Source organism: Polypterus senegalus, chromosome 13, assembly GCF_016835505.1.
Source record: "Polypterus senegalus isolate Bchr_013 chromosome 13, ASM1683550v1, whole genome shotgun sequence".
In the NCBI taxonomy this organism is placed as follows: Eukaryota; Metazoa; Chordata; class Cladistia; order Polypteriformes; family Polypteridae; genus Polypterus; species Polypterus senegalus.
This window is the reverse complement of record NC_053166.1, coordinates 4,371,595-4,397,021: the sequence shown is the minus strand read 5'-3', so window position 1 is coordinate 4,397,021 and position 25,427 is coordinate 4,371,595. Positions and strand designations below refer to the sequence as shown.

Sequence of the window (25,427 nt, the reverse complement as noted above, 5' to 3'; positions counted from 1 at the left end):
CCACCGTATGCCACCCTGATTAATAAAGTTCACTTCACAATTCCATTTTAAAAGTCTTTCTTTCTTTCTTTCTTTCTTTCTTTCTTCCCCCTCCCAGTTTGTGTCTCTTGTGGTTCTGCACTTGAAGTCGGTGCAGAGGTTCTCGTTTTTCGATTTTATTTGCCCCTTTCCGGGTCATGAGATGCCCTCTTTACAATCTCGGACTGACTTATTTTCCAGACCGTCACTTCTCCAGACTTTTTCTCAGCTCTTTTCAGTCCCGTCTCCTTCGTCACGTTGCTCTACTTTCACATTTTAAACACAGACGTCCCATTTTGGTGAAGGCTCCTGGCCGACGTGTGCCATCATAGGTGGTCCCGCTCGGTGCGGCTGATGTCGGCGAGGGTCCCAGTTTGGGCCGTCAGGCAGTGTGATGTTTCAACTTGGCAGCCCACTAGTGACACCGTGTGTCCCTCAGCAATGGCGCCGTCTCTTCTCCCTTTTTTAACGCACGTTTTGTGTCTTTTTACTTTACACGTTCATTCAACATTTCAGTTTGTCTTCTATGTGTTGAAGTGAAGGGCCTCACTTAAGATGTGTGTGTGTGTGTGTGTGCCCTGGCACGTGCCCGTCATGGAGGGCTGTAGATGCCACACCCTGCCTACAGTGAGCAGAAGGCCCATGCCCGCCACTACACCCGGCCGGGTTCTGCCTCTGCCTTCACTTGTCGTTCTTCTTCTTTACTTTTTGATTTACTTTACTGATTTGATTTCATTTTTTCACGGCTCTGTGACTTTGCGTTCTAAAAGCCCGAATACCCGCATCACCTCTTCATGCCAGGTCTGGGCTAACGGTGGCAGCATGGCCTGTCATGCCTTGGTCGTTGCGGACACCGGGGTGGGTCTGGTGGTCTTTTCTTTACGGTTGCATTTTGGCCTTAATTGCTGCTTTGACTCTTTAGACGGAGGCAGTAATCACTAAACCAGTTCAGCTGGTGGTCTTGTTTTGGGGCTCCCAGTTCTGCTTTCTGACCTTTAAGCCCTCAGTGATGGCAGCCCACCTCAAGTCGTCCTTACGCAGACACAGCTGGGAACTCCTGGGTGCCAGGGAGCACACGGGCATGAACACAGCAGGGGGCACTGAGCCAATTACTGGATTAACAAAGAGCAGGGCCTGCGCCTCAGTAGGACTGGCGGTCACAGGTGCCCCTTAGGAGTCCCTGCGTGCCCAGACCCTGTCACTAATAAAATGGCATACCGACGGTCAGACGATCGTCGCTCCTGTCGTGTGCCAGTCAGACCTGCTATGGTGAGGGCTTTCCACTCTGCCACGCATGGCGCTCACTGTGTGCCCTCTTCTTTCCATTCTCTGGCTTCTTTCCCGTGGCGACCCTGGAATTGTCTTGAAGTTCCCCTCTGACTACTTCCATTGTGCAGTTCATGTAGCGCCTTCCATTGCCAGTACCCGCTTCTGTGCACGTGCAGCACTGGCACACTACAGAAACACAAAGGTGCTGATGCCCCTGCATGCCCACACTTTGGTGTATGACAGACGCAGCTCCTCAGCCCATCGCTGGGGCTTCGAGAGGCTCAAAGAACCCAAAGATGGCCACAGGGCTGGCGAGGTGCCCTGCTGTAATGTGGGTAGCTGTGGGTTTGTGTCCAAAACTGGTTTTGTGAAGCCAGTCCTACTGGAGAGTGTGCCCTTAAATGCTCCAGTGCCACTCACTGTGGTAGTCTTCCTCGAGTGCCAGTGTCACTTCAGATGGCAGCAGCTGAGCTACCCATGGAAAAGCCTCAGGTGTTTAGCTGAAACAGTGGCAGCCTGGCAGTGGTCACAGCTCGTGGGGTTCCACGACTTTCCTGGCATGCTGGCGTTGTCAGTGAGGCCTAAGACAGCTTACAGGTTTGAGGTTTACTGAGTGAATCCCAGCAGCAGTGGGCACAGGGGAAATGCCAACCTAGACAGGACACTAGCACAGAGCAGCGTGTCAGCCTGCTGACACAAGTGTCCCACATCACGTGACATCAGGTCAGTTACAGAGATGCCACTAGTGTGGGGTGGCGCCAACTTCAGATCAAGTGTACAGTCTCTACTGCCAAGCATTTCCCAAGCGTGGCGACTCCCTGCTCTATGCCCCCCATCTCCATCTCATTTTCATAAATTGCTTCCATTTGCTTTTTCTCATGGCTGCCATGCACCTCAGCGGAGGCAGCCCATTGGCATTTGGGCACAGAAGGACCTTGTTACAGTCGGGCAACAGATGAGGTGGTGGCCAGCAGCTGAATACTTACACCAAGCGCCTGCTGGGCTTTTATATAGCACCCAACACCCGCTTCACTGGGCTGGTGGGCATCAAGAGATTTTTTGAGCAGACAGCCATGAAGAAGGCAGAGGATCTGCAGCACGGCATGATGGCGGCTCCCTCGGCCCCCTCCAGTTAATTAGCAGATCTCAACTCACCAAAGTAATCAGCGGGCGCCGTGATGCCGCAGACAAACGCAGAATTACCGAGGGGCACCTCAGAGAATTGGGCCGCTCCTCGACTGAAGCGGCCAGCTGAGTGGCACAAATCATTGCCAGCCTTAAGAAGTGAGAAACATCTGTGATGGGCACCCAGTAGGAATGGGCACAGTGGGCCTGTCCTTGACCCTGGGCTCAATGAGAGGGGCAAGCAGCAAACATCTCATGGATGGCCGGCCAACACCTTCAGGCCTCCAGTGGCCGTTGTTAACACGCGCCCACCGTGTGAGGAGGCCACTCTGATGCCACTGGAGAGCGGCAGTCGGCTGACTTCAAATGTATTTATGAAAGACTGTGGGCACTGGGCCCTCCAGCAGCTCACTTACTGCCCCTATGGCCACTAAGACGCAGGACATTGCCCGGATGGACCAAATGATGGGCACTATGTGGATACGAACTTCAAGAACATTTTTATAAGAGGCCATACACATGGCAGGGATATGTCATACTTGTGGTGCCAACTGTGCCCGTATGGTCACAAAGCATTTGAGTCCAATGGGGCAGAAAGAAAGAATAAAGCCAGACAAAGTGCACAGTGACAATCTGCATTTATTCACAATAATACCAGCTGGACTGACGTTCATCGTAGACGAGGGCACCTGTCAGACTGGCACCACTGCAGGCCTCTAGGAGGCACCACACGTCGTGGCACACCCCACAATCTCCTTCTGTCAGCGCCAGGCTCCGGACCTACAGCTCTGGTCCTTCAATGCTAAACTGGACCTTCAGGCCGTCACCTTGGCCACTCCCGGGCATCTGCTGGGATAGACGGGCACCTCTGGCAGGAAAAAGAAATGCAAAAAATGAATCTAAAGGAGGTTGGGTGGGCACAAAAGGCGCTATACACCATGGCAATGATGACAAACCACAGAACAAAGACAGACAAAGGGCACGGTATAGAAAACAAAAGATGGACAAACAGACTCGATGGCCTGCGAGCACGAAAGTCGCCATTTAATCTGAGGGAGAAACCCAGCAGTTCTGAAAGGCGCTATATGCTGCAGGGCTCTGCCTACTACTTTGATGTCCTCGCGTTCTTCTGCTTCTTCCTTATCTTCTGTGTATGGATTGTGTGTTTAAGTCCCACCTTGAACCCCCAAGAGGCGGGGCCACCATGACATCACTCTGTAGGACCGCCCCTACCACTCAGGTTCTTCGCCATGCCATTTTGCAGTCAGAGTACCAGATCGATGGCTATGAAAGGCGCTATATAACAGAGAGTTAGCACTTTAGATAGTTGAGTTAGTCCTCAGCTTGGCCATGCTTTCTTAGTTTCTTTCCAATTTAAAGAAAGTTCTTTTGTTTTTGTCCTTCAAGTCTGGTGGTTTACGGTTTCCCTCTCCCTTGAAGGGCGCGTGTTCATTCAAAGTAGGCTAGGACGTTGGGTATCTCTGGTCGACAGTTCTTGAGGCTGATCCTCCAATTAGCTGTGAACCCCCCCAGTCTCACTGAGATGGCACAGGTGGTGAACCAGCTGAGGGGAGGGAAAGGGGTCAGTGGTATCCGGGGTGAACATCCCCAGGCTGCTGGTAAGGCTGTCCTCCTGGCATTGCAAGCAATCTTTGCTTCCATTTGGGAGACTGGCATCACCCAACTGACTGGAAAACAGGACTTGTGGTCCCTATCTGGAAAGGGAAGGGTGATCACCTAGAGGGGGATACCACTGCGATCGACGCCGGGTAAGGTCCTCGCTAGGGTCGTCCTCAAAAGGACCCGTGATCACTTGCCCACCTACCAGTGACCGGAAACAGTCTGGTTTTACACCTAAGAAGTCGACCATCGACCGCATCCTGGCACTGAGGGTTCTCTTGGAGTGCAAATGCGAATATCGGCAGAGTTTCTTTGCATCCTTTGTAGATTTGATCGAGCTGCCCTGTGGGACGTCCTGAGGGTTCGCGGGATGCCCTCGAGGTTGCTGGGTATCATGGCCGGCCTGTCCACTGGTACTCTGATGGCTGTGCAGAGTGGAGGCAGACCCTCTGTGTTTTTCCCAGTTGATTCTGGGGTCCGTCAGTGGTGCGTTCTGCTCCTACTCTGTTCAGTGCTTGCATGGACTGGGTGGTGGGCAGAGTGGTGGGGTCCAGCAGCTGGGGGGGGCATCAGTTGGTGAAGAGAGATTCACTGATCTTGACTTTGCTGTGATCTTCGTGGCGCTCGAGAGACTGAGTGAGGAGTCTGAGTGTCTGGGCTTGCGATAAAAACCAAGATGGAGGCCTTTAATGACCGCCTGGGCACAGCAGGGTGTCTGTCTGTAGAGAGAGTGACAACCTCGTCGAGGGGTTTACTTACCTCGGCAGTGACATTCATGTGACTCTGGTGACTCTTCCTGTGAAGTCAGTAGACTGACTGGGAGGGCATGGGGGTCATGAGGTCACTCTAAAGGGGTGTGTGGCGCTCCCGATATCTGCAAAAGGACGAAGGTGCAAGTCTTTAGAGTCCTGGTGCCCCCGTTTGCGAGACATGGACGCCATCCAGTGACCTGAGACCAAGACTGGACTCCTGTGTCTCTGTGGAGGATCCTTGGGGCCCACTGGTGTGACTTTGTGTTGCTCATGGAGTCCTGAATGAGGCACATGACCTGCACTGTAAGGGAGCGTTGGTTACGGCACTACGGCCATGTGGCACCATTACCCGAGGGTGATCAGCTCGTAAGATCCTCATTGTTGGGGACCCGAGTGGCTGGACCAGGCCAAGGGGTCGCCCACATAACACCTGGACCGCGTGTCTGCCTGGGGCGTTGCCAACCGGGATCCCGAGTTGTTTGGCCGTGTAGTGGGTGCAGCAATGCGCTGTGCCAGGGCAGGCTCCCCAACTTGACTAGAGGTCTGCCTCTTCAGTTTGGGGCCGGGCTGCTGCTTTCTCGTGGCCTTTTCAGCCCTTTTCATTATTTTGTGTTGCTGCTGCAGAACAATAGGAGGCAGATATGAAAGGCGCTATACTATACAGACATGAGCCCAGGCCACACACTGAGTGGTGCCAGACATCGCCCGCCTGCCCCTTCTTACCTTTATTTTCCAAATCCATGGAGACTGGCGGGTGCTCCTTAAGAGTCGGAGAGCCGCTGCGTCAGTGTGGACCTGCAAACAAAGAGGCGGCGGTCAACAGCAAGAAGGGGGCCAACCAGCGGGCCGTCTTACACGTGCCAGGGTGACTTTAGGAGTAGGTGCCAGCCCGGCCGATGCAGCACTCATTGCTTGGAGGCTCCCGGTGGTCACTTCAAGCCCACAAGGGGGCTCTTGTCAATCAGACGTGAACGTTAAAAATCAAGGAAGCGCCTTATCAGTCACCACTTGGGCCACGTGGAGCGCCCGGCACATCATCCTGTAAGACCAGAATCAAGCCCCTCAGTGCCCCCGAGGCCTGCCTCTCTGGAGCAACACGCAGTGAGGAAGGCTGTGTGACATCAGAGTGACCCATCATAGGGACATGGCTGTGGGTGGGAGTTTGGGGAATGACCTGATTGGGGGGTCTGGGACGAGACGCAGGGGCCCGGTGAGTCGGCCGACATCGAGAGATGGATCAAACTCAACTCGAGTCTCAGATCCAAAGTGACACCTGTGGCCAAAAAAGGGAAAAAAGGGGCAGGTGTTTGTCCAGAGCTGTGCCCGCCGAGACATTCCATCGGACACACCCGGGGCCTCCCGTATGACCCCATGCGTTGCACTGACACTAAAACACGGCGTGCGGACAAAACTGGAAACGTGCGTACCTACGGAAAAGTCCAGATGCCCAAAACCTGGCATACGCCAACTTCCAGGCCCTTCAGCGTGAAGCTTAACACACGTGCTGCGCCTGCCGCCCCACCCTGACTCCTCCCAGAATTTCACATATTTGAATATGCAAATCAACACAGTCAAGGGATAACGTGTTATTTGTTGGCTTAAGCATTGGCACAAGCAACAAAAGGAAAAGGGTGGATTAATACACCCGAAAGGTCGCACGGTGCCCACAATCAAAGATATCACAGTCGAGTCGCTGCCCGCCCGCCCGCCCGCTGTCTGTATTACAAACGCGCGACATCTTTGGGCGCTGGCAGCTCGCACACCTCTGCCTCGGAAACCGCTGGGCGACCATCGGGCCGTCTGGAGTTGTGGCCAATGGACTAAGGAATACAAGATCTGGCGAGTTTGGGGTTCACCCAGGGCATGGGGGGGCTACCCAACGCTCGGCCTAAGGTTCGAAACAACGAGGGCTGAACTGTGTGACGATGACCGCAAATGAAATGAATGGGTTAAAAAATGAATGCTGCAACTTTTACATTCGGCTCATTGTAACGCTGGCTGATCATTTGGGGGTCCGGGTCATCGTCGTGCCTCTCTACAGGTGCGGGCAAGTCATGATGGTGTGCCACACGCTACATGCCTGCACACCGCGACTACGTAGGCTGGCAGTGTGCTCTGTTGACATAAGCAGATTCGTTCTTGTGTAGCGTTGGCATCGACTCTCTGCCCTTACTTCGAGGTGACTCGCCATCCTTAAAAGGACTTTTGCCACACTAGTTGGAAATAAAGCAGCTGTGACTGTGCGGAGCTGCCATCTTCATGAGATCTCCTGCCATAACAGGTGGAGTGGCGGCTTGGAGGCTAAGGAGTTGCACCGCTAATCAGAAGGTTGCCGGTTCGAATCCTGTAAGTGACGCCCAGAGCAGGACCCTTAATCTTCAACTGCTCTGTCCTGGGTATGGCAGGCAGGTCGTCCAACTTACAGGGGAATCTCCAGGCGCTATAAAACCCCTAAGACTGCTCCAGTGTGGTGCTGAGGTGTCACCTGTTGCACGGCTGCACTGGCAGAGCCGCAGCGACGCATCGATAAAAATAAATCACACGTAGAGCGACCTGTGCCAAGGCTGAAAAAACGAATCGCGAAGAGCAACAACCCCAAAGATGGTGACAACAGGTGACCGCCACAGCCCACGGTGCTGGGCACTGCCATGATGGCGATAGCCACATGTCTAAAAACAGCCAGTCGTGAAGAATATTAGAACAGAAAATCCCATCAATTGTAAGAACCTGACATGCCAACGTGTGGCCTGCCATCTGAGTGTCGTGTCCTCCAGCGTCACAGGCGGCACAAGCTTTACTGGGGCAGCCTGTCGGGCATCTTCAGCGTGCTTTTTTTTTCGTCCTGTTACTTTTTGCCAGGTCATGTGACTTGTCGGCAACAGCCCGTGTTAGCACGTGGGGCTTGAGAGGAGGGGCACCGGAGCGGCCAGTGCCACCTACTGGCACTATATGAATGAAAAGCAAGCGGCCTTGCCACCAACATTGTTTAATAAGCTGCTTTTACACGGGGGACACCCTTACCCTCTACTGCTGGACAATGTGGCGACCCCCACTTCGAATCTCAGGGGTGACATCACAACAGATAGCAAAAACGAGGGCAACCTGCTGTGGCCAATTGGCATTTGGGGCTCCGGAATTCCAGCCGAGTTCTCCGCACCGAAAGCCTCTGCTGTGTTGACATGGCAGGCGTTATCAAGATCTCTCCTCAAATATTAGCTTTGTCCCCTGGCTGCGCGTGTGTGAAGGTGTGGCAGGCGGGCATGCGCCAGCAGAGGACACGAGAACTTGTGTGGCTGTGACTGAGTAGCACGGCTTTGTGTCACACACAACTGAGCAGCTCGGCCACGCGGAGTCACAACCCCTAAAACAAAAAGGACGGAGGAAAATGGAAAGGATGGGGGGTGACAGACTTGGCAGTGCCAATGCCACTCACACCAACTGGCAAAACAGCACCAATGGGCACACGGGCCCTGGCAGAAGGCTGCCTTCTTTTATTTGTTTGGCCCCTAAAGGGGGGGTACAGCAGCCCACTGAGCCACCGTCATAACGATTCTGTGACTCTATGTTCCGCTCAAATCTTGCACTCTGCCCCCGTGCAGACATCATTCCCGAAAGGCCGCTGGTCGCTACATCAGGCCACGCCCACGATATCCCGCCATCCAGGAGCACCGGGACACGACTGCCTTTAGCGTGGGACACGTCAGCCCGTCTGCTCCACCGTGAGACATCCAGGAGTGCCGGACCAGTCAAACCGTCATGAGCCTCAATCTGTTGTTATAACATCATGGCTTATCATCATCATCATCATCATCATCATCATCATCAAATTCTACTTCATCAATCAAAATGTTTGGCTTTCAAAATTGAAAAACGGCCAAGGAGGCTGCGATTTTAGGGCCGAAACGCTGGGAGGGCAGGATTCAAAGGGTTAACATTCCCAGAGAGTCCAGACCCCTGCCCTCCTTTAGGGGGCGCCAGTCCATCATGGGTGCAGCCACACGTTTGCCGGGCCACCCGAGGGTCACATATTGGGTGGGTGAGACGGATCGCTGGGGGTCACTTTGAGCACACTATGCCATGCTGAGATGGAGAGAATGGAGCCGTCGAGGCACAACGAGAGAGCCCAGCTGCCTGCCCACCGAGTCCCTAAGAGGTCACTGGCCCAGGTGACCAGGGACATCGAGCGGCCGCAGCTCATTGCATCTTTGGCCCGATTTCATTTCTACTTTCATCGCGTCCACCTCGGGAACACAAAAAGCAAAACGTCTGGCAAAGCGCAGCAGCACTGGCAGCTTCAATGGTGGCAGCTTCAACGGTGGCACTGCTGATGTGCTCTGCAGGCCTAGAGGGGCGGCCGTTGGTCCGTTTCACCGTCTGGATTCGTGTTTTCACCTCCTCACTTCAGGATCAAAACAAGCCCGAGGACGGTCACTCAGGTGATGTCCCCAGGCTCAGCTGTACTGGCCGTGCCCACGTGTCCACCCCCTGCTCTTTCTTTGTGACCACAGCCGCCCCTGCATGTCCCAATGACTGAAGACGTGTCCCCACCCCACTCCCGAGTGACATCTGCAGAGACGCCAAGACACCAGGCCCACTGTATCATGGCGATTGCCCAGCGCCCTGCTAGAGGGACAGAGCAGGCTGAGGGCAAAATGAACGTGGAAATGCCCAACAGGCAGGAGCGGCAGCAGCGTCCAAGTCAACTGGAGAGCGGGCGCCCCGTAGCTAACTGAGCCTTCATGGTGTCACCCATTGGTCTGGCTTTGACATTCTGCTGTGGCATCCATGACGATGACAATGGTGGCGGTGATGCGGAAACCCTTTGCTTATTTACAGACATATTCTGTTGCCCCGACGTGAACTGCGCAAACCCTCAAACTCGCCCGTCAGACCAACCAACTCTGAAAAGTCCGTCCTCAGTGTCTCTTCTGGACTCAGGCTTGTCACGCCGGGCGCCCCCTTCTGGCCCATGGAGGAGTGGCAGCTCTTATTAGGGGGTCCCCATGTCTGCCCCTTGTCTCAGCCAGTGACTTTTTCATTTGTGTCTGCTGTTGTTAAATAAGAAGAGCACCTGAAAGGCGCTATACACCCAGCCACTGGCCGGACCTGCCACCCTTGTCTTTTAAACCACACACAATGTGGTGCCCCCTGTCATTTAACAGACCCTCGCTGAGCGGGGTGACCAGATGCCACGAGGCAACCCCCGCGTGCCCGTCCTGTGCCCAGCGCCTGCTTGCTCCCGAGAGACACCCTGATGTCCTTGACGTGTGTCCCTCCTGCGACTTTGAACAAAAGCCCCGGGCCGGGCCGCTAATCGCAGGTGCTGCGCAGATAATGCCATGAATGGCCGCTTTGTCACACTGAGGAAATGGACTGGCAAACAGGACCCGGGGGGCCAGCGGCTGATAACATTTTCCACTGTGTCACAAATTGAAATTCACGCATCGGTGAGCGCAAGGCGCGGGTGAGCAGAGTGAAGGGCCCACCAGGACAGCCTGAGCCACCACGCCACACCTCCAGGACCTCTGCCAGTTGAGCCTGGGCAGGGGTTCAAATCACAGCCCACTCTCTGCCCATATGGACTCCTCCTCCTCCTCCAAGGACTCACATTGCCCTGCGCTGGCCTGGCACCCTGTCCAGAGTTAACTCCTGCCTTCCTGTGACCAGGTGCTCCGGGTTCAAACCCAAAATCATGGGAGGAGTAACAGCACCCAGAATGGACTGGGAACGAGACAACGTGATGGCGGCAAACAAGAAGGGAAACGACAGAAAAGTGAACGGCGAGGGCTACGCCTGCGGCGCACAGTCGACCATCCAATCAGAAAGAGTGACGGTCGGGGCGGACGGACGTTTGACGGGCACTCGTTCAACAGTGCCATCAGACTGGACGAGGACAGCGAGCTTGAGATGTGAAGTCCCACCACACCAGCTGGTCACTGAGCCCATGTGTGTGTCAGCTGACCTTGACCAGTGTCCCCAGTGTCCTCATTTTAGATCTCCCTTCGTCACTCTCTTCATCTCCTGCTGTCTGTCCTCCTCCTCCTCTTTTTAGACCCCAACTGCACGCGGTACTCCAGAGGAGACCACTCTAGGATGAGCTCCCTTCAAGGGTCAGCCATGGAAGCTCTTGGCAAACTCTCAATCGCTCCAACAAGGCGGCGCAGCAGCAGCTCAGGTGGCGCCGCTCGGACCGCAGCAGGACCTCTGGGGTCTACGCCGCGTGTCAGCAGACGGGACTAGATGAGCGCAGAGCCGGGCACCTCGCCAGACTAAGGGGGGCACAGACTGAGCCCGGGGCCAGAGTGGGCGGCCTGTGAGTGTAACAGGGACCTGCAGGAAGGTCGCCAATGAATCAGAACCAGGACACTGTGACCTGGGGAAGCTGCGTCACGTGATCAGCCAAAGCCATGGCAACAGTAAACAAGAGGCGAGCCCTCGTGACAACCTGCAAACCAAAGTGAGACCAAAAATGGCGACGTCAACGTCACAGCAACGAAAGTGAACCGCTGGCCCAATGGCCCTGCAGGGCTGGCACGTCACTCACTGGCCCTCACCCTGGCAGCAGCTGAGGTGGTCTTTCCATGCGAATCTCCCCCCCTCCCAATCTGTCCCCCTCATTACCTCTGCGTGTTGTCACTCAGGAAAAGCCGATATTCTCCATTCCTGTCCTGCATGGTGAGCACGTGCTCCTCCAGCGGGCATTCCTCGCAGGTGGCACCGTGCGTGTGCTGTCTGCCCAGGTGCAGCGCGGGCACCGCCGCGGGCCCCACCTGGCGGCAGTGAAGCAGCTGGCTGTACGCCGTGCGGAAGTCCCGGTTGAGAGCGGCATACAGAATGGGGTTGAGCGCGGAGTTGGCGTAGCCGAGCCACAGCACGATGCCATAGACGGTCTGGTCCACGTGGCCCTGCAGTCCCAAGTAGGTGAAGACGGTGAAGTAGGGAAACCAGCAGACGATGAAGGCGCCCATGACAGCGGCCAGGGTGACGGTGGCCTTGTGCTCCCTGACCGAGGGCAGCGCCAGGTGGCTGTGCAGGTGGGCGCCGGCCGTGCCCGAGCAGGTGGCCGTGTTGATGCGCTTGGCCTGCTCCCGCGCGATCTTGAAGATGCGGTAGTAGGTGACGCACATGACGAGCAGGGGGAGGTAGAAGGTGCCAAAGGCGTCCAGCAGGGCGTAGCCCTTGTTCAGCTCCAGCATGCAGGTGGTGTCCCGGTCGCCCGCGCCCTTGTTCTGCACCGTGAAGTTGACCGTGTTCCAGCCCAAGTGGATCGGGGGGAAGGACACCATGAAGGAAACCACCCAAATGACCCCCAGGGCCACCGCCACCCTGCTGGGCGTCACCAGCATGGCGTAGCGCAGCGGGGCCGTGACGGCGTAGTAGCGGTCCAGGCTGATCATGAACAGGTTGAGGATGGAGGCCGTGCACAGCATGACGTCCAGGCTGGTGTAGACGTTGCAGAAGGTGGCGCCGAAGGGCCAGCTCAGGAAGAGCTCGTTGACGGCCGAGAAGGGCAGCACCAGGAGGCCGAGCAGCAGGTCGGTGACGGCCAGCGACACGATGAAGCAGTTGGTCAGGTTGCGCAGCTTGCGGTTGTGGCACACCACCAAGCAGACCAGCACGTTGCCACACACCGTGAGGACAAAGAGCGCGCCGAGGACGCAGGCCAGGGACACGGTGGGCCAGACGGGGCGTTTCAGGAGGGCGCCGGCCGTGGCGTTCGGCCGGCCTTCCATTCTGGTGCCCGCCGTCAGCAAGTGCCTGCGCGTCACCGGGACGGGCCTCCCCGCCGCATGTGGCTCCAGAGGCGAGGCGATGGCCCGGAGGGCTCGATGTGGCGAGGGCGGCTTTGGTGACCCGAGCGGCGGGCAAGACAGTCTCATGAGGACGCTCGGGCAGGATGCTCTTCAGTCCGTCGCCTGGCGCAAATGTCGTGCGGACGGACCGTCTGCTCCCCGCATCTCCCTTGGGGGCGGACATACACTGGGGCCCCTAGGGGGCGCACCTCCGCCACGGTGTGGCCTCCTCCTCCTCGTCTTCGTCTCGCTAGAAAGAAGAGAAAAAGAGAAAGCGCCGTCTTAGTAATGGCAGATCAGCAGCTGGCCGAGCGCACGTCCGCCGTTTGTTTATTCCGCGCACATCTGCACTCGGAGGTCAGCGTGGTCCGGGATGGCTTCCTGCCCATCTGCTCCACGTCACGCTTACAAAGCCACCGGCACCTGGGCAGACCCCGCCAGCTCACTTCATCTTTCATTCCTCCGTCTGAGGCCTCGGGACTTTTTTGGTTATGAGGTGGCCTGCCTGCCCGCCTGCCCGCCGACTCCTGCCAAGTTTACTCAGCACAAGACGAGCAAACAAAGTTTGAAATAAAACACGCGCCGCCCGCTCCCCGGCCGGACACTTCAGGCGCTGCGCCTCCGGGGGTCGCCGCCCTCCACGTCACTAAAGGAGGGTCTGGCGACGAGCGAGATCGGGGCGACGGGGTTCGGCGAGTCAGCTGCCGGTGGTCATCGTCGTCACCTCGGCGGAGTAAAGTTCGAAGAAGCTGAATGTGCGAGTCCACGCCGTTGAACCCGTGTCAGCCCGTTAACTTTATTTAGTGGCCGCGCCTGCGCTTTCTCAGGGGGGGCCCATAAGGGGTGTTTTTGGGACTTTATTTAGTGAGCGCAGTGCCAGGTACCCCGCTAGTCGTAAAATACCCCGCCCGCTTTTGTCCATTCGCTTACCAGCTGTGCACGGGTGCAGAAGGAGACACACTTGGCAGGTCACACAGGGCCCAGCGGGTGTCCATGTGAAGAGATAAGACGGCTGACTTGGCAGGCACTCTGGTGAAAGTCACCCATGCCACCGTCGTATTCGAGGGGATTCACCCGAAGTGGCATCTGGGACTCCTGTGATGTCCGTCCACCGTGCCACCTGCACAAAGAGCGCAGGGTGACCGTCAGGTGGTCCTCGATGCCACATTCCCTGCACTTATTTATTGCTAAATGCAGAGCAGCACCCACTGTTGATATCCTCAATGCTCCACTCTGCCAATCCCTGGCACGGTGCCCGCTCACGCTAATTAACATAAATGGGCAACGATAAGTTAGGAAGACGCAGCACAAGTCGAGAGAACGTCTTTCCGGCCCAAACGTGAACTTCAAGTGTCTTAATGGCAGCGAGACAGCAGCAGGGGACGGGGACAAACGGGGAGAAAGCAAGAAGGCCAGCAGCTGGCGAAAGGCACTATATGATCCACGCGTCAGGCAGGCGGCCCCTCTTTCATCTATTATTAGGCCGCAGGAAGCGCGCCCTCCACCCTGGCACACACGCTCTTTCAGTTATCGCCCGGCTGCGGCGCACGATCAATATTTGTCTTCAGAGTGCACACATCCTTAGCCGGCTAGCTAATGTGCCGCTCTGACATCTCGGCAGGCATCGGAAATATTGACTTGCCACCTTCTCCACGCCTTTCATCATCAAAGTTGGCGGCGCCTTCTGATCTGTGCCCGCCCAAGTGCACGTTCATTAGGCCCCTCCCGGCCACGTCGCCCTCGGTGACGAGCGCCACGCATGACTGTCACCTAGGAGCCTCATGGAAAGGCCAGACACCCACTTCTCCAATTCTTCATCAAACCTTACGAGGGACATTTCATTTGGTGGCACCGAGCGCGTCGGCCCGCCGTCACGACGGCTCAATGTGTCGGCGCTGGCCCTCCATTGCTGTGTCACCCGGTGGCCAGAATCAGCGATCAGCCAGTCCAAGAGAACGAAAACTAACTGGGACACCCGACGCCTTCTCAGGCGGGACCACCGCACCCGAGCGCCTTTGTTTCGGCCGAATGGTGGACACGTGTGCAGGTGTCGCCTCCGGCAGAGTGTGGAGTGGAGACGAGATGAAATCTGCCCACCCGCTCGGAGTGCCACCTGTGAGCCCTGTCAGCGTAAACTTGGCATGACCAGCAGGTCACCTGCTACACAAGGGGTGCTAAGTGCCCAGCGGCACTGCAGAACCCCAATGTGACATCGGGATGGGGCGACATGACCGGATTCAGATCTGTCAGGTCATGTGTTCAGAGTCTTGACAATCGTGTCACCGAAGAGTCACACACGGGCACAAAGGCAGGGGCCTTTAGAGCTGGCAAGTCAGGGCGGAGTGAGGGCAGGAGGTGGCATGCGGGCGCAGTGTGCCCTGGCTCAAAGTCGTCACCCTGCAGCGCCACACCACTCGTCCTCCTCAGGGTCCACGTCTCCGATGCACAGATGACAAAGAGACAAGGAGACTTGATAAAGAACGTCATGGCAGTGACTGCGGAAACCACAAGAGCAGGAAAGAGAAAACGAAAAGAACACACGAGAGGCTGAAAGCGGGGGCACCAAACCCCCTCACCCGACGAGCTTTGCAGAGCAGGCACATGGACGCCAGGTCACATATGTGACAGCTTCTCGTCACACGGTGATGATTCACCGCAGAACAGACCCTCAGCAGCTCATAACAGGCGCCATTTAAAGGTGGTCTTACTCGACCCTGAGGCTCCCCCAGACTACACCTCCTAACGCCACCACGAGGTGCCATGACACGTCCACGACTTGGCGTTCTCCGAGAGGGCCGTCGACACGCCAACCAGTGCGCAGCTCCGAGGCCCCCCGTCTCAGCGGCACAAATAATGAGCTGTGCTCTTTGGCCTGTTGGTCCCACGGGCACACGCCAAGAACGAGGAGCTGGAGGACCAGCGTGGCCCTTACTTGGCACCTGTTTACCACGCAGTGGCCATTCACAGACGTCACCCACGCTGCCATTTCGGTCACACGCATTCTTTTATCGATTTATCGGAGCTGCCCCCCCGACTCACACACACACACACAAAGATAAAGTAATTAAGCCGAGAAGAACACGAGGAGAACACTCGCCTGGCACAGTGCGGTCTCACCGGGCCACTAGACGCTGAATGTAAAGCACACAGAGAAGCGCAGGCCGCGAACGCTCGCTCTGAACATGAGAGTGGCGCCAATGCACTGGAGTGCCGCCACATAGGCATCGGGGTGCGCGCCCGATTCTCATCTCTCGCGCTTCGTGCCTTTGATTGTCAGACATCGGCGTTGGCGCCCAGCTTCGCTCCCTCGGAGCCGCGTAAGGCAAACTAAATAAATCAAATTCCAGCGTCCTTCGGGTTATTTGCATGCATGGAGAGAGAATGCCAATGAAGCGCCGTGTCCAGGGAGCGTGAGATTCCAGGCAGGACTGAGGGGGTCCAGACAAGCTGGCACTTCAGACTGCCAGTTGACAGAAAGGGCACTCTATTCGTGGCCGACGCCCCCAGCCAGGATAATCCTTCCCAATACAACCAGTTAATTAACTACAAGCAAAGCAGAATTACACCGACAGCGATAATCTGCCATGAAATAACGAGACTGGCATTTGCTCACTCACTTGCTGGAGAACAGGGCTGGCTTTTGTGCCCGAAGAATGAAGGGATTGAAATGGGCCAACAGCGGGGCACACAGCGAGACCCCCAACATTTAAAATGGACACAAGCACGTGGCATGGTGGCACTTGGGATGCACCTTCATGGGCCTGCTGCTTGTAAATTAACAAGTGTGCCCTGCGTGGGCGCTGGGCGCCATATGGCCCACAATCGCCACCCCAGCGAGTCCACTCACCTGCTTTCAGGTGCCACTCTCTCTTTGCTGGCCTGTCAAAGAAACGGATGGGCTGATTCTTCCTGGTGGTCTTTTGTGATGTAACTGTGCCACCTCCAGGTAATTTGAGGGTCCCAGAATGCCACCAAGGAGAAGATTTGAGTTCAGTGGGCACAAAAGGTGGCATGGGCTGGGGTCACTTGCTACTGCCTCCTCGAGCCGAATGGTGGTCTGGAGTTGCCCAGCTTTCCCTGTGACTGGCCTCCTGGTCATTCCCAGACAGATTCTCGCTCTTTCATAAACTCAACCTTCTGACTTCTCGGACCCCCCTCACCTGTAAAACGGCTTCTCCTGGCACATCTTCTGTCCAATGCAAACCCCATAGCAATTGCACTGCGGCATCAGCTCGGGCACACTGGACTGTGCTGTGCCACTGTGCCTCAGGGTCTGTCTTTAGACTCTGCCCACTGGGTCCCAGCTGTGGGGCTGTAGCACCCTGCCTGTGGGGGTCTTCTGCGTTTGTGTATGTGTGGGGGAGCCAACTGCAGGCACCCCAAAGTATCCTCTGTTTAGTTGGCAGGGTGCCCTTCATGGTCCTCTGTGTTCTGGGCTTCAAAGTGCCAGAGAAGAGCCAATGTTGGGGTCAGGCGGTGTTTGACAGAAATAGTCAACGGGAGCAGATGCCCACTTTAGGTGCCAGTGACGTCAAAGAGGACTTAGGGAGATGGCACAGAGCTCTGTCACGGTGCAAGGAGGGTTCAGAAGAGTCGAGTGTGACTGAGGCGGGGCAGAGAGGATGAGGGCACAATGGTGTGTGCGTCCCATGTGCGGTGGTCCTGCTGAGGATGGCTCTGGGATATGGCTGAGTCACGAGCAGAACTGTGCCATCGAGTGTCCCTCCATGTGCCGGGGCACCCTGTCTGTGTCTTTAGCTTTACAGGAGGAACCACAGAGGAGCGTCACGTGTCACGAGTGTCAACGGTTTCCCTTTTGTGGTTCCCTTTGGTTTGCAGAAGCTCTGAACTCAGCCTTGACCTCTGGACAACCTGAGACGAACACAGGTGACTGACGGACTACACTCGTGCCAGCTGCCAGGCACGGACCCAGAAGGGCAGGGCAGCTCGTGGCAACGCGCGGTCGGCTCCTGTGTACCCACCCCAGCCCCTCCCCTGCCCAGGACACTCGGCTGCATTTTCCCACACTGCAGGAGTCTCGAATTAGAAACATCCCGTCCTCTCCCTTCTGCTTGTCCCCCTGTCTGCGTCCCGCGCTCTTTCAACTTCGTGCCCCGAGTCCTCCCCGGCTGGCGCGGCGTCGCCTTTGGGTTCTCCTTGCTCGGGTCTTCACTTCATGATCTGATCGATCCCCCTCTCTCGCCGCGTTCCTTTTTCCCGTTACCGAATGGATCCCGAGGAGGATCAGACGCCGCGTTTTCGAGCGCCTGGCAGTGCGACCCGCCGGAGCCCGCTGGCCCAACAAGACGGAATTCCGGCGGCCGCCTTACCTTCGAGCCGGGAGTCGGGAGTCGGGGCTGCGAGCACAAGTGAGTCCAGAAGAAGGCGAGCGGGCGCGTGAGTGACTGCGAGCCGTTCTGTCAGCGCCAGGCGGGGGCGGGCCGAGGGGGGACGGACCGGCGAGCGAGACGACACGCCCACTCGCGCTCATCCACCGCTCTCCGCCTCACCTCAGTCCGCAGGTGCGGCGCTTGGCGAGCGGGCTGAGAATCTTACATCCTGTAGAGCGCCTTTCTTTTGGGGGGCTTTGCCTGCACCTTTCAAAGACGTTTAGTCGGCGCCCATCCACAGACCCTCGCGAGAGCTTCAGAGCTGGGGTCCTGGAACCTTGCACTGTAGCACGGGGCAGCTCTGGATGGCATGCCAGCGATGATCGCAGTGTGCAAGTGGGATGACATCGGTGTAACTCCATAGAAAGAGCGGGCAGACCCGGGTTCAAGGGGCGGAGCCAGACGTGCTAGGCAGGCCAAGCCGACTGCCTTTGTAACTTTATGTGTTTGTTTTACTTCACCCCTCAGTCTGTCCACACGGCTCTGGTCTCTCGCCCGCCTGGACCTGTCAAGTTGCCCTTTTTGGTTTGTACCAAACTGCACCAACCTTGCCCATGGAGACCTGGCTGGTGTCTTCTGTGGCGTCAGTAGTACATGCCATGATTTGAAATCAAAGTAGTCAAGGCGCTATATAAGGCAGCATGTGCTCTGCACTATCAGCTGGACTGCCTTCTCGAGTTGTACTCCAAGTGGGGGCACAATGTAGCCCACCACACAAGCCTCCTTCTTAATCTAATAAAGCTTTTCTCATCAGCTGTCTTTCCAGCCACAAAGGGACCACCAAAGATGTCATCTTGTTGATTGATTTGTTCCTTCCTGCCTGTCCAGATTTGCGTTTATTTCCCTTCATCTTTTTTTTGTCTCCATTTGCTCCTCTGTTGATTATCCCTTTCATTCTTTTTAAAAATGTATGTGGCGAGCTACCCATTGCCACATTCCGAGGGCACTTCCCACCCTAAATGTCCCATTAAGTGGCACACTCAGGCACAACTCAACAGGCGCACTATTGATGTCGAGTGTTGTGCAGCTCTCCAGCGCCCTCTCCTGGGCATTCTAATAAAGTCCGTTGACGAGACGGTGGACCAGGCGTGCCAGCTTTGGGGTTTGACTTCTGGTCCATCGCTTCCCCTCTCTTCTTCCTTCTGCCAGTGAGCCTTGAGCCAGAGTCTCCCAGTGTGCAGCTGGCATGTCCTCCTTGTGCCCTTGGCCCGTGCTAAATGGCATTATTCCTCTATGAGTAGGTGTGTGTGAGTGATCTGTGAAGGTCAGGCGCCCCCGCCCAGGGTCAGTTTCTGCCTTGGATCCATTGCTGTAAGGGAAGGCCGCAGCTGCCCATGACTTCTAAAGATTAGGCAGGCTCATAAATGGGTGCTTAATAACACCTGTCAGTGCCACCCCTCTGTGCTCAACCAGTTGTGACTATCATGCAGCACCATGCCCAGCTCTTCAGTGACACACCTCGGGCACACTTCAAAGTGAACAAGAGTGTCTGGGCAGCATGCATTGGTTGCAGGGCGCTATACAGAGTGAGCTGTCATTCTTGATGCTCTCGCCAGCTCGCACAGCATGCCCGACTGTAGTCCTCTGAGGCCTGGTGCCTCCTGGTGTGCCAGCCTGTGTGAGACTTCATTGTACTGATTAGGAGGCTAATTGGACAAATGGCTCCATCGTGCATCAGGCGGGGGCATCATGGCAGGCGTACCATGAATTAAATGTGCCATTTAAATGTGGATGAGTACTCGGAGCCCAGGTGATGCCAACAGGCCCACTTGATGGCCACTTGAGATGCTAAGGCTGCACCCAGAGGGCCTCAGCTCTTCATGCCATTCAGCCAGTGCTTGTCGCTTGTTTTACTCAATGGCATGCGGGTGTTCAGAGATGGCACCATGCCCAAAACTGCACGAATGGCATGCCAGACTCCTGTCACTTCTTTTTCTTTATTCATCTGCTGATTAACAATGCGAGAGCCAGAAGGACAGCAGCTGACCTGTTGCTATTTGCACCCGTGTCTGTTTGAATAGGACAGCAATGACGAGGCATTATTGTCACGTCTGACCAGCATATCACACACAGGGTGCCACCCTCCTGTGCCACATTATTGAATTTTAAGCTGGACAAGTGGATGGGGGACACAAATCAAGTGCATGGCAGGGACGACGGGCAGGCACCCTTGTTCTAGCTGTTGTCCGATGCCCGCCCTGGAGAGTTGTGTTGCTTTTTCAATATTCACACAGGTGAGGAGTGAATGGCCGGCGTGGGACCCCCTGACATCAGCGGGTAACGAAAGCCAAAGAAAGTCCAGCGCAGCTTATTTTGATGTACAGGCGGCTGTCCTGCGTGTTGCCTTGCATTGACCCCCCCCCTTTATTTTGACACCCACTGCATGCCCAGCCCACCTGGAAAGGTGTCTGGGGGGCTGTCAAGAGGCAGGGTCTGTTAAAGCCCATTGCGGCCCTCCTTGTGTGATTTTGGGCTATTGTATGGTTCAGAGTGCAAAAAGGCGCTATAAAGTCCACTTCAGCAGCGGTCTGGTCAGTGACAGTGCAGGGGTCCACAAAATGTTCAGCTTGGGTTGTCAGCAGTGACAGACCAAGTCACAGCTCTGGTGACTTTGACCAGCTGGCTACCGCCCTGGTCAGCCCGAGATGACCAATAAGAACCAGACTTGAGTGTCATGTGACTCAGTCGCTGCAGGGTACCAAGGAGAGAAACAGACAAGGATCGGCCATCTTGTATATGCAAATGACCAACAGGCCGAGCTGCAAGCCAATCAGCTCTTAGCAACTCTCAGCAGGGGGCGCCACACTAAAGTGACGAGTCCAGCCTGGTGTCCTGGCAAATTCAGGTCTTATGTGTGCAGAACGGGGGTGAAGCGGGTATCCATGGCCAGAGCCTGAACAGCTGTGAGATGCCTACTAGAAGTATGCCCGTTCCTCGACTTTATGCCCTCTGCGTGCCAGTGCTGTGCTTGGCATCGCTCAGAATTTGGTTCCTCAGCCATCATGTGTGTCTGACAACCTTCTTAAAGCGGCTTGCAGGTTGGATGCCACCCTAAGTAAAGGCAGCACTTTCAGTGGCCTGGTTGAAATTCTGGATGGTTCTGTGGCCCTTGCCTTCATTTGAACCAGTGTCCTTGGTCGTGTCACCCTGGCCATGTTTTCTGGTTTTCCTGTTTCCTGAACCCCCTTCACCCGGGCAACCCCTGGACGAGAGCTGATTAGGGGAGTTCAGCAGGAAGACCACAAGGACACGGAGAGAACATACAAACTCCACACAAGCAATGCTGAGAACGGAGCCCGAGTCCCCAGAGCAGGTGACATTTGAAGCCCAGACTGGCTTACTCCACCGGCAGATGGGACGTGTGTGGTCTTGTGGGGGCTGGCGTCCCCTTTTCCACCTGAAGCTGTGGAGAAGGTCTTACCTCATGTAGTGCCTTTCACGCTGATGATGGAAATCAGACAGCCGCACCCCTTGTGTTCCTCTAGCATGTGCCCCCCTGCCCGTGATGTGCTGACACCTCTCATGCCGGCCCCTTGAGCACGCAGATGAGCCCCCCCGTCCTCTTGCCTGGCTGCTGGCAGGCGGATCTCGTTGTCCGTTGGATCTGATTGATCGCTGAGATAAAATTCCCACAGAAACTTGGCTGGTGAGGCGGCTCAAATTCCCAAGTGCTCTGTAGTGGGCGGAAGTGGAGGATTAAGGGGGGGGGGGTCTTTATTTGGGCGAAACCAGTCAGACCAATGACATTTTCATGACACAACGACATCCATGACGATGAGGACTGCATGGCCGGGTTCAAATGCTGGCTCCCCCTGGAAGGCCAGTGAGAACTCAGAGGACCTGGGAGTGTCCAGTCTGAAGGCCATCGAGCCGTCCTAACAAATGTCCTTCAATGGCTCCATCCAGGGAAGCTGAGACAAGAGGGACACCTGAATGTTAAAAAGTGCAAACTCTGCCTAGTTGGCAGACATCCTGGCACGGACGGAGAGACAAAGCCCTCAGAAATCGGGCAGCTGGTTAGTGGGACGTTTTAAGATCATCACAGGAGGCCGAGCTCGTCCAGGCAGCACTGGGCACCACCCAGGAAGTGACGCAGGGTGGGTGAGCTGCCAGTCCGTCAGAGGACCTGCCTACACGAGGCCAGCTTGGAGTGGCTGACAAGGACAAGCAGGAGCAAGGTGTGCCAGGAGTGTGCCAGGAGTGTGGCGTCCCACCCAGGGCTGGTTCTGGGGTCATCACCACTCTGGATCTAAACATCTTCCATCCATTTAGTCCAAATTCAGAGCTCCAGGTCCAGTGCCTTTTGGGTGTTCACATGGTGTTTATGAGCTGGGTCAGTCTCATGCCCGCTGACCCCCAGTGACCACCACTTTATGTGCTTGTCAGTGGGCTTTGATACCCATCCACCTGTTTGTGCAGCAGGAGGTTCCAACTGATATCTTGGAATGTCCATTCCTCATCCTGACCCAACACACAGCAGATCTTGCCTGGCACTGCCCACCATTTATTGCCCATCCCACCCTTGTACTTGGCACGACTCTCAAAAACACTTATAAGAAACCGCAAACTTCAGTGTGCCAAGGCTGGGCATGATGGGTGGGTCTGTCTGCATGGGCATTGAAGGCCTCAGTGGCCCATCTGGAGCGACACCTCTGCCAACCAGGTGGGCATTCAGGCCAGCAGGGCCTACTAGTTGGAAAGGAACGTACAATGCGATCATCACACCACATGGCCTGTTGTTTTATATTGTGCCATTCACAACACCCTGCCAGAACTGGGGTGCCAGTCATGACCAAGAACAAGCCGAGAGCTCATCTAACACGCCAGCGTGCCCTGCTGACTCCCCACTTGGTGCCCCCATTTCTGCTTCAGTCGAGTTCTGTTCAGATTTTCAACAGCTGCCTGCCATTTTTCCTGCTATTTGGCCTCCTCTTAGAGTAAAAGTGACAATTTGTGGAAGGCGCTATATAGGAATACATCAAGTAAAAGCAATGGCAGCGCCACCTGTCAGTCAAGCACACTCATCCTAGAGATGGGACAAACTGGAAGTGGCGATAAGGGCCAGACTTTACAGAGCCGACAGTCGGGCCAGCATTTGAACCTGAGACAGCTGTATGTTCAGTGCCTACCAAGATTCGTGTGACGGCCCCTCGAAACGAAGAAGCAGGTGCAGCCATTAGCGCAACTGAAATCCAAAGATGCAGACGCGAGCTGCTAATGCGGCCCCCTCACCTGCACCTGCTTGCGTTTATGTTGAGAAAGCCACTTGAAAGAAAGTGGAGCACGAGGGCCGCAGCAAGGCGGGCAGACAGTGACCTCCCTCAGGTAGCACGTGATCAAAAGAGTGCCAGTGCCCCCTTCGGTGCCCCTGCTTCCCTCCAGTTCTCATTTTTTATGATGTGTGCCCTTTGTACTGCCAGCTGCAAATGGCACACTATAAGAATACCTCGACATAAAACTGATGGTTCACTGGGGTCCGGCAGGCACTGGACGGGAAGTGACCCAGGCGGGTGGGCAGTCCATACCAGGGCAGCTTGTTTTGATGATGTGGGATGGAGCTGACAAAGACAATGACTGGGCTGGGGCTTGAACCCGGGTCACCACATCAAAGGCTTGGCATGAAGGTCAGGAGGCCTCCAAATTCTGGGTATATGTTCTTATTCACCTGGCTGGTGGCATCACACAGGGGGCAAGGCCTCTTCTTGTCCTTCAGGGGGTGCAGGGAGAGCAGAGGACAACCAAAGAGCCAGGGTGACAAACAGAATCAATCAAGCACACCATCCCGAGCATCGGACTACTAAATGAGAAGCCTGCAAGTCAGCAATCAAACAAGAGGCTGGCCCTCGGGGCACAGTGGGTCATAACGTGAGTGTGGTCAGAAGTGAGGTGCCCCTCTTGGGCACCAGTCATATGTCAGGGGCGGGCAGCACAGATGAACACCTGACAAGATGCCATATTGAAAAATGAGAGTAGCGACCATTCCTGGGCAATCACAGAAAGACACAGGTGGGGCTCCTCTGCTCAGGGTGGGCAGTCAGTGCTATGCCCATCCTTGAAGTGCCACTGCTGTGGCCTATCCTGCCAAGCCCATCTGGCCAGCCTCCCTCTAACCACATTGACATTTGACAACAGGCACATCTAGTCAGTTCCTTGTTTCCAGTCCAGTGTGGCAGGGGCACAGAGTTGCACAGAAAGAGCCAGATGGGCACACAGATGTCAAGGCATCCTGGAATGCCCGCTCTGAGAGTCCCTGTGGCCGTCTGAGGCAGGAGGCTAAAAACAATGGGTCAAAGGCCACGGCCCCTATTAATGTCTCTGCCAAGACGGTGGGAAGGCATTCTGTTCATCAACTGGTGCCCATTTCATGCCCTGTCCTCCTCGGCTGCCTGAAGCTCATCTGGTGATAAATGAGTGTGCCGTTTGACCACCAGGAAGCTTTACAGGTTTCCTGCTCTACACAGCTGACCACAAGCCCACCAATGTCTGCGTCAGGAGGAAGTGGAGCCGACTTGGCGTATTTTAGGTTCATTCAAAGCTTTGCTTGAGTGCCCAGCGGGTGAGGGCCGAGAGCGGCAGCTGGCATACAGCAGAGTGATAAAACACAAGAAGTCCCAATCGGTTCTCCTCACTTGTCCTCTGGCATTTCTGCCCATGAGGTCTTGTGATGACCGCGATTCTTAGTGGGTCACTGAGCGCCCGTGACACATATTGGGGTGCCACTCAGGATTTACAACACTGGTCACTGTACTTACTGTTCAGGCTCACTAGTGTGCCATCCAACAATGTCCATTAGTTATTTCTTCATCCTGAATACCAGCCAGCTCACCAGGGCATGACCCCTGGCACCCAAATAAAAAATTAAGCCTGCCCAGCACATGTGTGGCAAGGAGTTACCTGCCCAGTGACATCAAATGGCCCGAGCTTTGACACCAGCCTTGGCAGGGTGAGGGTTGACTGGCTGGTAGGAACAATGCAGGAACGGCACAGGGGAGGGAAAGGCAGCACAGGAAACATCCAGGCCTGAAACAAAATTGGAGGTCCCACATGTGCCAGTGCAAGAATGCAGGGACTGCTAGATGGCACACGATCCCGTGGCACTCCGTCCCCCCTCTGTTACAGTATGTCAGGCTGCTGGGCAGTTCCCTTGGACACCTGAGAGGCACAAGGACAGCTGGAAAGCCATCCCACATCAAGGAGGGAATTTGGGTTGGGCCACTCGGGCCACTGGGATGGCAAACGGAGAGTCTGATGTGGGGACTTGTCATGTGACCTGCCAGCTCAATAGCAATGGACGGCCAACAGGAGATGGCACCTAAGCCACTGTGGAAATGGTATGGTGGAACATTCCTTTGTACCTCATTTTCTCTTTGTGTCGTGCCCGTCACGGCTGAAGTGTCTCTGGTGGACGAGGGGTGGCCTTGACCAGTTTGGGCGAGATGGGTGCCCAGACCCTGCTGGCA

The 25,427-nt window shown here is 55.8% G+C and overlaps 1 protein-coding gene across 3 annotated transcripts; it reads right to left on the bottom strand.

The window, feature by feature from the left end:
- Positions 1-3,043: 3,043 nt before the first annotated feature.
- On the bottom strand, positions 3,044-17,983 carry LOC120543051 (histamine H2 receptor-like). Of its 3 annotated transcripts, none has more exons than XM_039775884.1 (4): positions 17,908-17,983; positions 11,406-12,827; positions 5,508-5,579; positions 3,044-3,280 (listed from the first exon to the last, which is right to left on the bottom strand). In XM_039775884.1, the coding sequence occupies exons 2-3, from the start codon at positions 12,662-12,664 to the stop codon at positions 5,546-5,548; spliced, it is 1,293 nt and encodes a 430-aa protein (XP_039631818.1). In that variant the 5' UTR covers positions 12,665-12,827; positions 17,908-17,983; the 3' UTR covers positions 3,044-3,280; positions 5,508-5,545. The 3 variants fall into 3 exon arrangements, with proteins under 3 accessions (XP_039631818.1, XP_039631820.1, XP_039631819.1); XM_039775886.1 differs by lacking the exon at positions 3,044-3,280 and adding an exon at positions 4,888-4,906; XM_039775885.1 differs by lacking the exon at positions 3,044-3,280 and adding an exon at positions 5,256-5,402.
- Positions 17,984-25,427: the final 7,444 nt, after the last annotated feature.